Source organism: Parasteatoda tepidariorum, chromosome X2, assembly GCF_043381705.1.
Source record: "Parasteatoda tepidariorum isolate YZ-2023 chromosome X2, CAS_Ptep_4.0, whole genome shotgun sequence".
In the NCBI taxonomy this organism is placed as follows: domain Eukaryota; kingdom Metazoa; phylum Arthropoda; class Arachnida; order Araneae; family Theridiidae; genus Parasteatoda; species Parasteatoda tepidariorum.
This window is the reverse complement of record NC_092215.1, coordinates 15,675,322-15,688,981: the sequence shown is the minus strand read 5'-3', so window position 1 is coordinate 15,688,981 and position 13,660 is coordinate 15,675,322. Positions and strand designations below refer to the sequence as shown.

Below are 13,660 nucleotides of genomic sequence, written 5' to 3'. Positions count from 1 at the left end.
ACCCATAATCCTCATACTTCGAGAAAATTAGACTAAAAGCTACTTGAACATAGTTGCAGACCAGGTTCACCCATTCATGGCAACAGTTTTTCCTGCGGGGGATGGTGTATACCAACAGGATAATGCACCTTGTCATAAGGGTCAAATCGTCGAGGAACATTCCAATGACTTTCAAGTCATGTCTTGGCTCCCAAATTCACCTGACCTTAATCCGATAGAGCATTTGTGGTCCTACTTGGAAAACCAAATTCGTGCTGCCACGCTACCGCCTCGCAATGTGAGGGAATTGCTGGACCAGTTGGTGAGTGGCCATCAGAATTAAATAAAATATCAGAATTAAATAAAATAGTTTTTTCATTATGAAATTTTAAAAAAATCTTTTAAAAATTTTATAAAAAAAAGAAAGAAATGGAAAAAAAAATTTCATAAATGATATTTATTGAAATCAATGAAAATTCTTCCAATTCAAACATTCTTTCGGTTTTTAATTACTGCTTGGAGAATTAAAAAAAATCAAATTTTTTTAGTTCGTAAATATTGTTCTGATAAAAAAAATGAATTCTGATAGCCTGTGATAACTGTAAAAATAAAAATCTTTTCCGTTCATTAAGTCATAATGGATTGATAATTACCTTGATATGATGGTAGAACGGCGAGTAGTAGCCAAATCCACATCCCTTTTACCTCCTGTAAAATATTAACACAAGCCTTAAGACCAACAGAAAGTACATTATTTATTAAAAAGAAAAAATACCTTTTTCTTCAGGCCTATTCCTTTTTTTTTTAAATGTGTTATTGATCCAATCCAGAAAAAAGCTAAAAATTTAGCAGCAGCATAAATGCTGCTGCACTATCATAACCGATTCCCAAATGTTGCGTAAACGCAAAATTTCGTAGCTATGTAATAAAACCTTTTATGGACAAAAAGTGGAGAATTTGACTCAGATAAAACTGGTAATTCTTGTATAGACTACCACTTTAGTTTACAAAGAAAGAAAGTAAATGGGTATATATTCTCGCTTGGTTGGTAAACTGAGCTGGTGAATTTGTTCCAAAGAAAAACAAACACAAATGAAGTTTTCAATAAACAATTTTCTGAGAAATTAGATAAAAACTTCAACACTCATTTTTCCTAAAATGCTGTAAAGATTTTGAATAAAATTCAATTTTAATCTTTTTTTCCTGTGAAGAAACTAAACTTCACCAATCTTACAGACCAATAACCTAACTTCACCAATCCAATTGGTGATATCAATATCAGGGGAAGTTATCAAATGTCTTATCAGTGTAATCTTGTTGACAATTTATTCTATTTTATAATCAACATTAAGCAAGTAACCCATTTTTTGGGTTTAAGACTATCACAGCAATGCCAACTGCACCGGATTCGACAAAATATTTAAAAATAATGGTAGAGAACTGCAAACTAAAATTTTTTGTTGTTGTTGTTGTTCATTTACGTCATATTAGAGCTGCACAATGGGCTATTGGCGACGGTCTGGGAAGCATCCCGGAGGATGATCCGCAGACATGCCATCGCAATTTTGATCCTCTGCAGAGGGGATGGCACCCCCGCTTCGGTAGCCCGACGACCTGCACGCGAAGTCGAGCACTTTACGCTAGCACAGTTTAACGAGGACCAATACCGCACACCCTCGGTCCCTACGCAGACTGATCCAAGTGGTCACCTACCCGCACACTGATGCTTGACTTCGGTGATTTGCTAGGAACCGTGTCTTAGCGATCAGTCCACTGCGGGACAACTAAAATTTGCAGATTTCCAGTTAATTCTGCCAACAAATTGGAGGGTTCAACACAGCCTAAACGTATTTTTATTGAAATTATAAACATTTTCTGGCTTTTGCGCTCTATTTAGGCTTATAAACCTTTGTCAAATAGAAGGACGGTTATAGAAAAATAGAGAGAAGAACAGCACGAAGATATATCCAGGATAACAGCAGGATTCGAACCTGCCACCTCTACGGTTCACACTGCGTTTGGCGGCGATATCTCTCGGCCAGGGATGCCCCGCTACACTGTCTTCTTCTTTCTTTTGCTGTTTGAGCTGGGCCGCGCTGCATCATGTTTGTTACGATATTTGTGGTAAGGATTTTTGAGGTCAGCAGTCTATGTGGTGGCTGTTAATCCGCCGCATTGTAACAAAGTAGAATAGTATAGAAGCCTTTGAATTATTTAGAAGTTCTGGAGATTAAAAACCTTATAAATCGAATTTACTAAACCAAGAATCATACATTAAAGGATAACAACTCAAAAAGATGCCCTAAGCAAGATGGCTATCACTATTCAACTCCGTAGCATAGTAGTTTTAATTGTTAAATAAGGTAAAACATAAGAATGCAAGACCAAAACTGTCAACTGACCTGTCAAAGGAAATTTCAAAACTACATCCAACTCTCATTGGTAGATTCTTCAGAGTAAATCACCATTGCGATGTTTTGCATGGTTCCATCTGAAATTGTACAAATTATGGAGGACTGGTTTAGAAATGTTAACTTAGTAAAGTTTGGAAATTCATTGCAATATAATATATATATTTTTATATATATAATGCAGTGATCGGAAAAACTACATTACTTTTGTAATTTGCTACTACTACTTTTGTTTTAAATGTAGTGATTACAAACTACTTAGGAATTTAGTAATCGCTTCACTACTTTAACCCTTTCTAAGGCCACGGTAAGTATACTTACCATCAAATTTTTAAGTCCATGGTGAACTTTTTTTTAACTTTTAATTTATATTTCCATTTGCTAATATTTTCATCTTTCTTGAAGTGCGTTTGAATGAAATTGGTAACCATTTGTTAGTTTAGGAAAACGTATAAAAGTTATAAACTACATAATTCCTTTTGAAGTTTGTAGCATTTATGAAATTTATTTTATAAGTAACAAAAAATAATAGCCAATAAGTTCCTAATAGGTCGTGGTAAATATACTTACCACCAAAAAAAAATAATGGCATTAAAATTTAGATTAATTTTTAATAAGCTAAATGAGTATTTTTCTTATATCAATTACTTGTCTTATATCACTTTCAATTCTAAAAATACTTTAATTTACCTCTACTAGAAATAAATGGCCCATTAAAGGATTAAGGACACAAACTTTTCTGGAGAACTTAATTTACACCTTTGTTCAAAATGGAATGAATAAGAAATTGGCTTACATTAAATATAAGAAAATAATAAAAAAAATATTTATTCATGTTTACATGAATAAACGGAGCCAGTTTGCCAGCCAAATGAGCCAGTTTGCCAGCCAAATGAGCCAGTTTGTAATTCCAAAGCAATTTTTTCGAATTTATTTATTTTACCTAAAACTTTTTATGCCTTTCTCGACAGCGAATGTTTAATTTAAGAAATGGGGAATTAGCAAATACTTGAAACTTTTTAATTGTCTAATGCTCTTTTATTTCCTCTAAGAAGTTAAATACATCGAGAATACGTCCCCTTCCTTTGAAATAACATCAGTGTTTCCCTAGTGTATTCATTCGCATGTGAAAGTGTGACCAAAGGGATTAATTATCTATTTTTCGTAATGGCTAGTTTGAATATTAGTTGAAAGCAATTCTAAATATGTCATTACTAGAGCCCGGATTTTAATGACCTAAAAAATCTCAATTAATGCCCTTAAAAAATGCCCTTAAAAAGTGCGAAAAATGCCCTTTAAAATGCGAAAATTGCGCTAAAAATGCCTTATGGCGTGAATTAAATAAAAATATTAAACTAAAACAATGTTTTACTCTTTAAAATTATTATGAGTCATTTCAAAAAATATAAAGCAATGCAATACTGGTTCTACGTTCATTAAACTTTGAAAAATATGTTTTACATCCTAAAATAACAAAAAAAGGGAAAATATATTGACTCCAAAACATTTTCNAATATACTTACCACCAAAAAAAAATAATGGCATTAAAATTTAGATTAATTTTTAATAAGCTAAATGAGTATTTTTCTTATATCAATTACTTGTCTCATATCACTTTCAATTCTAAAAATACTTTAATTTACCTCTACTAGAACTTTTCTGGAGAACTTAATTTACACCTTTGTTCAAAATGGAATGAATAAGAAATTGGCTTACATTAAATATAAGAAAATAATAAAAAAAATATTTATTCATGTTTACATGAATAAACCGAGCCAGTTTGCCAGCCAAATGAGCCAGTTTGTAATTCCTAAGCAATTTTTTCGAATTTATTTATTTTACCTAAAATTTTTTATGCCTTTCTCGACAGCGAATGAAGAATTTAATTTAAGAAAGCGAAATTTAATTTAAGAAATGGGGAATTAGCAAATACTTGAAACTTTTTAATTGTTTAATGCTCTTTTATTTCCTCTAAGAAATTAAATACATCAAAAATACGTCCCCTTCCTTTGAAATAACATCAGTGTTTCCCGAGTGTATTCATTAGCATGTAAAAGTGTGACCAAAGGGATTAATTATCTATTTTTCGTAATGGCTAGTTTGAATATTACTTGAAAGCAATTCTAAATATGTCATTACCGTTACAGCAGGGTCATTTTTATTGCATTCATTGATGAGCCGACAAAGATTTATACCCATGAAATTCGAAAAATTAGTAGCGCTAGAACCGCGTTGCTTTACTAAACTAAAATTTACGTTAAAAATAGTTGTCAGAAATCGCTGCGAGCTACAGTTTTTTTTTTCCGTATCGCATTACTTACTACACACAACTGTAGTGGCTGCAGTAGTTTCACTACTTGTAGTATTATGAACTACTTCCGACCACTGAAATGTTGCTACAAAGGAAAATACCCCTTACAATAATCGCCTGTTCACCAAAATGTAATGGAATAAGGAAAGAAAAAATACTTTTAAGGAGGATGATCATTTTTAAAAAAATTTGTTTGAAAGTACGAAGTATTATTTGTGGTTTCCGTTCTTTTTATTCAGAGTTTTCTTTGGAATAAAAAATACAAATACAAATACAACCATTAATTTCACGATATTCAAATCGGACTTCTCTCATTAGTTACTAAATTCAATTCACTGAAAAAATTATGTGGAATTTTTTTTAAATTTTTTTCCGGGCATGCGTGGTATGAAATAATTATTTAAATGCACATATCTAACACAATTTTTAAAGAATTTTTTTAAAATTTTAAAATAATAATTATCTTTTAAATTACAAATTGCTTCGAAAATCGTGTTTAATTTTATAGAATATTTGTCAAGTTAAAGCAAAAAAAAATGAGAGAAAAAACATTTAGTTTTATTGAAAATGTCTGTAGCACTATAAATATTTAAGCTATGACTACGAAATTTTGTGCAAGTCATAAGGTGCGTCGGTTAATAACCTAAGTAACCGACACAATTTACAAGTTTATTGCTATATTTTCTGTCATAAGGTGTTCAAAAGCGCTTTTTTTGTAAATGTTTATTAGTCCCTCAAATCTTTGAAAGCTTTCAACTTTATTGATATGCATAAGAAATTGCATGTCCTCCTCTAAAGTAATAAAATAATCCTTTAAGTATTCCTTGAGAAATTTAAAAAAAATATATATATATTTAGTTTGCAAAAACTAAATGTATATATATTTACTATAATGGAGAGACGCTTTCAGTTTTTGACACAAGGATCTGTCCAGACATTTTGTGAAAGGTCCGTTTTGTAAAATTGTGTAAAAAATTACTCGTAATTTGTGAATATGAAATAAACGTTAAGTCACATTCGTACAACCAGGGTCATGCTTTTGTGAATTTGTGCAATAGTGTCTCGTTATTGCAAAAAAAATTTCAATGAGTTTTTAAATTGTAAAGACATACAAAATTATGCTCAACACTGTAAAATTATAGTAAAAAAAAATGAATTTTAAAAAATGAAAAGTAATTGCTGCTACTAAATTAGAGATGCAACATGCAAATATTTGGCATTTAGCCTATACTGCTGAACGCAAAATATTCATTTCGGACGAATATGTCTCTCCCCCCCCCCTTCCTGGGAAGGGTTTATTCGATTAACAAAACAATAATGAAGCTAAACAAATTTGTGAAGGGTCTGATTAAAAGATAAATTATTTTGTGAAGGGTACATTTTTAAGTTAAAATATTTTGGGAAGGGTCCGCTAACGGACCTAAATTTCTTGTAAACAGACCCCTGTATTATATATATATATATATACGCCGGTATATTAATTAACATTTTACATGCCGGATGATTCTGTTCACTCATAAATACTTTAATAAATTTAATAGATTGCTTTAATTAATGCTTTTACAAATTCCCTATGATATTTTTTATCTCTATGGTGGAAAGCATATTTTAACATAAAATTAAAAATTATGTTTTGCAGTCATAATATTTTATTCATCACGTTTAGCAATTTTCATTTTTGTCAACAGCAAAAAAAGTACCTTCTATTTTCTTAGTACCTGAAGATTTTGTTCTATTTTTTTTAATGATTCTCGAGTTGTAATTTTTTAACTCGATAAGTTCAAAAAAATTAAACAGCTTATAACTGACTAGACATTTTTTTTTGCTTTGGAAAATCAGTTTACCCCATGAGTAAATACATAAAAGCCCACTTAATGCATATAGTTTCATAATACATTATTTTTTAGATTTTTTTTTCTATTACAGTTGGGAAATTCTGATCTCCTTCACTATAGTGATTTCTTGAAACATAAGCTGTTATTAATCCATCTCTAAATATGAAAATCTACTATTTAAAATATATTCTTAGTGAAGACTAAACTAACATTTTGTAAGTATGTGCAAAGAATAAGTATTATATTTTGAATTGGATTAACTAAGGTTGCTAAGACAACGCTACAAAGTAAGTGTAAGATTTTCAGAATGATTGCGTTATTGATCGGTTTTCATAGTAATATTCATTACCTAGAAAAAAGTAACTTCACCACTCTCATTAACTTTGATGGAATTTTTGTTTCTTTTTTAAACAAATATGACTGATAAGTATTTTGTTTTTATAACTTCATTCATATTATTTGCGGATTCTCAACAACGCCCCAAGATTGGAATCGTCTGAAAAGGTCACCAAAATTTCTCGGAAAAAATAACTTACATCGACTCACTTTTTGTAGTAGAGCACTTTTCTGAAATAAAAGGAGACACATTTTTTTTAAAGTTACACCAAAAACAGCGTAGAATTCAAAAAACAAAATTTAAAAACTTCATATTTCCATAAATATTAAAGTTAGACTTACGAAATTCTATGTAAATATCGCACATAATAACCTAAAAAATTAATAAGAGATAAGAATTTATTGTTATATTTCTGACAGAGGTTGTTCAAAAAAAATTTTTTTGTTATTTTTATTTTGTTCGTGATTTATTTTTGGTCCCTACAACCTTTGAATACTTTAAACTTTATTGACATGTATGAGAAATTGCATGTCCTAAAACCCCTCTAAAGTTTTGAAATAATCTAAGTATTTCTTCAGAAATTAAAAGAAAAAAAATAAAAACTGAAAATGTCTCTTCACTTATAGTATAGTAGTGTGTATATATTTATAAAAGTCTAATCAGACCTGTACTGACTTACTTATCAGGAACTTGGACAGCGAGACAAAAAGATGAAAATACGGTAACTTTGATAGAGTTTTTTTTTAAAAAAAGCAAATAAATTTATAGGTTTTATGTTTTTCGAATTTTATTTATATTAATCACGGGTTCTCAACAACGATCCAAGATTGAAATCTTCTGAGAGAGTCTCCAAAACATCTCGGAAAAAATATCTTATACTGAACTGAACTGTATCAAATATCTGGGCATCTGAGGCCTCTTGCGGTCCTTTTACCATTCATCTTTAACTTAAACTTCGTTGTGTTTCGATGAGGTGGTGGAATGCAAATGAGGTAAAGGAGTATTTATGTGGTTCATAGAGTTCTGACTTCGTAGTTATATGCAGATAAGGTCATAATGTAAAAACATAAGGTATAACTTGAGCTAAGCTGATATGATGAAAATGAGGTTATATATGCTATTGATGTCGAGAATATGAGGCATCACTGCAATAGTATATATGCCGCTATTGGTCTGATGTTCTTGTCTTCAGCTAAATTTTCATGTAGGAATATTTCTTTGAAATTTGCTACAAAGCAAGAGGTTGCTTTTTCATAGAATTTGATATTTATTTTAGCTATATGTTCGTCTATTGCATTTATTTTGAGGTCGTGGTGTATTGTGTCGTTTCTTACGAACCACCTGGCTAATATGTTTAGCTGAGTTTGTGTTATATTTGTCAAGACTGGTGAGGCATATATAAGGATGAGGCGGATCATGAAAAAATAGAGAAATCCTTTGAGTTTTAGAGCTATGTTTGATTGATAGAGTAGTAACTGCATGTTGCTTGTGCTTTGCTGTTTATGCTTCTGATGTGATCGTTCTAGTTGTGTGAATTTGCTATTAACCCTTTCGCATCGACTGTCACAAATACGTGCCAGCATAAAACCGTATCAATCAGGGTAAAAAGATAAAACTGGTAACATAAGTAGTTCTTTAGCAATTTATTTGTGGGCGGGGTTATAATTGTTTGATTTATTTAATTCACTATTACTTAGTTCAAAATAAAATTATTTAGTTATACTTTGAAGTAACATTTATTATATCTATGATTAGAACCGCGATGGCTCAGGGGATAGAGCGTTCGCTTTTCAATGAGGCAAACCGGGTTCGATCCCAGCGATGGCTGGTCGATACGAATTCCGCATCCGGTTTGCACCGACCACAGTGCTGAAGCGAAATATCTTCAGTGGTAGACGGATCATGGGTTAGAGTCCCCTTGCCGTCAGGCAAATCGTGGGAGGTTCTCGTGGTCTTCCTCTCCATGTAAAGCTAATGCAGGTTAGCTCCATCAAAAAAATCCTCCACGAAGGCAAATTTCCCCCAATACTCGATCCAGGAGTTCAAACTGTAAAAAATTATTGTAAGAAGTTGAACCATGGAACAGTTTGTAATTTAAGTTCGTTTGTAAATCTACTTTAAGTGGCTCACGACTTTTTATTTTTGACATGTGTATGTGTTGAAAAAAAATTTACTAACGGAAAAGTATGTGTATTTAAAGGTTGTCCTCAGATTGTAAATCTGATTTTAATTGTCAAAGTTAAAAATTAAGATGGGTAAGGTGTCCAAGCAGCATCACGATTTTTAAAAGCTTTGATCACTGCGTTTCAAAATACTTTAAGAACTTTGAAATATAAATTTTCTTTCGAAATTGTCAAATATTTCTGATGCTTTCTAGTTTCTGTGACTTGTTGTAGATAGCATTTTTAATTGACGTTTTTTTTTCTCTTTTTTATTCATTTTACATTCTTCAGTTTTTGTTTTTAACAATTAACAATTTAATATTTGTTTTTAACAAAAAAAATTTTAAAGAATCTTTATTTGTACTTAAATTTTATTTTGAAAGAACACAGACGAATACAGCGAATCGCTTCGAACGTTAAATAACATACAAATATTTTCCATATGACGAAGTGGTCGTCACCGTATATGGAATTTTACAAAAGTTTATCGTTTTAGTTTTTGTCACTTTCGGAGATTTTCAAAACTTTTTTTTTTCAGTATTTTTAGAATTTTCATGCTCTATATTTTGATTTTCGTCATTTTTTCAGAGCGTTGCAGTCAAATTCGGAAAATAAAAAAATAAACAGTAAAAAACTACTTTTCACTGAAACATTGCGATTATTTGAAACTATTAAAATAAATCACCGAATGGAACAAAATGCACCTGACTTTCAGCTAATTTTGGAAAAGTGAAAATTACATGAAAATTTGACATTACGAAATGCATAACTTTAAAAAATCACGGAATTGTTCACGCAATAGAAATTAAGTACATTTCAATGCATATGTAGTCTCTAAATTGATGAATTATTTACCGTTTAAAGCATTTTTTTTTACACATTAAGAATTAATAATTTTTATGAATTTTGATTTTCTAGTAAGAGAACCGTACATTTTTTCGAAAGGGAAAAAATAAATAAACAAATAAAGAAAGAAGGAAAAAAACATCATTTGCAGTGAGACATTTTTTTTTCATTGAAAGTAACATAAGTATTGTTATTTTAAATAACTTCAAAATTCTGATCTTATCATGTGTTTTAAACAGTTTATATTTCTTGTTATAACAGTTTATATGTATTTAATCATTTAACAATCAATTAAATAACTAAATTTATTCCCCACAACGCTAAAAAATTATATGTATTTGTATCATTTTGGTGCATGTCGAAGCAGAAACATTAAAACAAACTAAAAAAGAATGTGATTGAATCGACAATTATTTGAATCACTTAAACAATACTTTCATTTCATTCGTTAAAATAATTCAACTTTGATTTAATTTTATTTAATAATTAAAAACAAACAATAAATATTCAAATTTATTTTTAACGCCCCGGCATCACTAATCAAGGCAGTTAAAAATAAAGCTTTTACTATTTATGTATATAATATTTAACTTAGAAACCATTTATTTGAACCATACAACATTCATTTCATTTGACTCGTTCGATTAATTAAACTTTAATTTTATTTATTTTAAAAATTATGCGTTTACAAAAATATTTAAATATATTTTTAACCTTCTATCATCAGCGATCAAGGGAATTAAAAATGAAGCTTTAGATTTATCTATTATTATTTACCTATTACTATTTATGCATAGATATTATTCAACTATTAAAAAAATTTATTTAATCTATTAGCGAATTCTTCCATGTGTTTCGTAGAAGCAATATAAATGTTTCTTTATTTAAAAATTATCTGTTCACAAAAAAATATTAAAATATCTTTTTAATGTTCCGCCATCAGCGATCAAGAGAGTTAAAAATAAAGCTTTTAATTTTTCTATTATTTTTTACCTATAACTATTTATATATATATAATATTCAACTTTTAAAACATTTATTTGATCCATTAACAATTTCTTCCATTTGTTTCATTGAAATAACATGAATTTTTCTTTATTTAAAAATTATCCGCTAAAAATAAATATTCAAATATTTTTTTTTATTTTTTATTGTTCCGCCATCAGCGATCAAGTCAGTTAAAAATAAAGCTTTAGATTTATCTATTATTATGTATTTATTCATGTGTATCTATTATTCAACTTGTAAAACATTATTTGATCCATTAACGATTTCTTCCATTTGTTTAATTTATATAATATAAATTTTACGTTATTCAAAAATTATCCGCAAATAATAAACATTCAAATGTCTTTTTAATGTTCCATCATCAGCTATTAAGTCAGTTAAAAATCAATCTTGAGATTGATCTCTTACAATTTATGCAATGCAATATCCCATTTTAAAAGCATTTACTTGATCCACTAAATATAAGTGTCATTTGATTTTTTGAAATAGTGCAATTTTTATTTTATTTCATTTTTTGTTATCCGTAAACAATAAATATTCAAATGTTCTTTAACGTTCCTTTAAAAATGATCAAGTCATTTAAAAATCAAGCTTGAAATTTATCTATCATTATTTATGTGAATTATATCCAACTTTTAAAACAATTACTTGAACTATTAAACATACGTTTTATTTGATTCGTTAAAATAATTCAATTCAATTTCATTATTTATTTTTATAAATTCTTCACAAACAATAAACATTCAAAAGTTTTTTTAATGTTCCGTCATCAGCTATTAAGCCAGTTAAAAATCAAGCTTGAGATTGATCTCTTACAATTTATGCAATGTAATATCCCATTTTAAAAGCATTGACTTGATCCATTAAATATGAGTGTCATTTGATTTTTTAAAATAGTACAATTTTTATTTTACTTTATTTTTAGTTATCCGTAAACAATAAATATTCAAATATCTTTTTAATGTTCCGTCATCAGCAATCAAGTCAGTTTATCAAGCTTGAGATTAATCTCATCCAATTTATGCAATGTAATATCCAATTTCAAAAGCATTTACTTGATTCATTAAATATAAGTATCATTATATATATTTTTTAAATGGTACAATTTTTATTTCACTTTATTTTTAGTTATCCGTAAACAATAAATTTTCAAATATCTTTTTAATGTTCCGTCATCAACGATTAAGTCAGTTGAAAATCAAGCTTGAGAGTGATCTCTTCCAATTTATGCAATGTAATATCCAATTTTAAAAGCATTTACTTGATCCATTAAATATAAGTATCATTATATATATTTTTTAAATGGTACGATTTTTATTTCACTTTATTTTCAGTTATCCGTAAACAATAAATATTCAAATATCTTTTTAATGTTCCGTCATCAGCAATCAAGTCAGTTAAATATCAAGCTAGAGATGTATCTATGAATAATTCAAATAACAACAAAAAATTTCATAGCATCCTGGATCATATTGGCTTTTCTAACATATAAATAAAATAAACACAATTCGTTATATACACAATTCGTCGTAACAAACTTACTAAGAATTAAAAATCAAAATAACGGTTTTGCTTACCTTTCTTTTTCAGAAACGTGCATCGTCTGCTTTCACTACAAGGTATGAAAGAAGCTAGTCCAAACGATCGATGTTATGACTCACAGGTAGGCATCCAGCTGCTACTGTGACGTCACGTCACCACGAGGGCCCTTTCCTCACTAAAGTTCCCCCTTACTTCACTATAGGGATTCCGCAAATCATGCTGAACGTTTTGAAAACAACTTCGAGTGTTTCATCTGTGTGTTATCCAAAGTGTTTGTGTTCCAAACATTGAATGTTACAAGAGTCATTGATAATCATAGAAATCATTCATAAACTGATTCATAAATTCATGGAATAATTTATAATGGAATAATGGTTAATCGAGTGTCACTTAAGGGCCCATCTGACACTTTCGATGGACTCTTTGAAACATTTGAAAAACATTTCTATTTGAGTTATTTTGGTATCTAGAATATTTTGTAGAACTCAAAAGAATCGTTTTATTTTCTCAGTATTGATTCATTAATGCCTAGCCACAAAAAGTAGTTTATATATGAAAAACACCGACATAAAAAAGTGTTGGTACAGATTTCAGGGGTCGAAACCTCCTGTTAAAATTTAAATAGTGGTAAGGGAGTTATGATATTTTTTGTTTATTTTTTGATGAAATGGGATATATTAACTAACACGTTATGTCAAAAATTTAGGCCATTAATTTTATATTTAATAACAATTAATTTAAGTCATTAATTTTACATTTAATGAGATAATTTGCTAAGCCATTAATTTTATAGTGACACAATTTCAAAATGATATAACATAAGAAATATATATTGTATTTTATATTCGTTATGTTATGTTCTTAATTTTATATTAAGTTCTAAAAATGATTGCTGCTGTGCTATTTTTAAATTGAAGTGAAAGGCAATAATTAAGTATTTTGTTAGCGTTAATTAAAACTAAAACTTTTGTTTAATAGTTTAAAGTAGATTGGCTACCACTTTCCAGTTTTTATTTATTTTTTTTCTCTTTTTAAGGAGATTTCAACCCTTGATATTTGTTTACACTAAATGAATATTTCTTACTGTTACTTACCACTTTATTTTTTAAAAAGGAACTGAGTAGGCTCCAAATACATATTTAAATTAAAAATTTATTGTAGTAAACAGAATCTTCTTTTATTTAAGCAAAATATACCTCAATAGAAACCATTTATTTGAACCATACAAC

At 29.1% G+C, this 13,660-nt stretch overlaps 1 protein-coding gene across 1 annotated transcript in view; it reads right to left on the bottom strand.

The window, feature by feature from the left end:
• The window catches only part of LOC107442107 (golden goal), a 31,627-nt gene extending 18,610 nt beyond the window's left edge, over positions 1-13,017 (bottom strand). Inside the window, exons 1-3 of the mRNA XM_043056784.2 lie at positions 12,467-13,017; positions 2,382-2,470; positions 633-687 (exon numbers count right to left, since the gene is read on the bottom strand). Of these exons, the coding sequence (XP_042912718.1) occupies positions 633-675 (43 nt within the window). The 5' untranslated portion in view covers positions 676-687; positions 2,382-2,470; positions 12,467-13,017. The remainder of the gene's footprint in view (positions 1-632; positions 688-2,381; positions 2,471-12,466) is intronic.
• Positions 13,018-13,660: the final 643 nt, after the last annotated feature.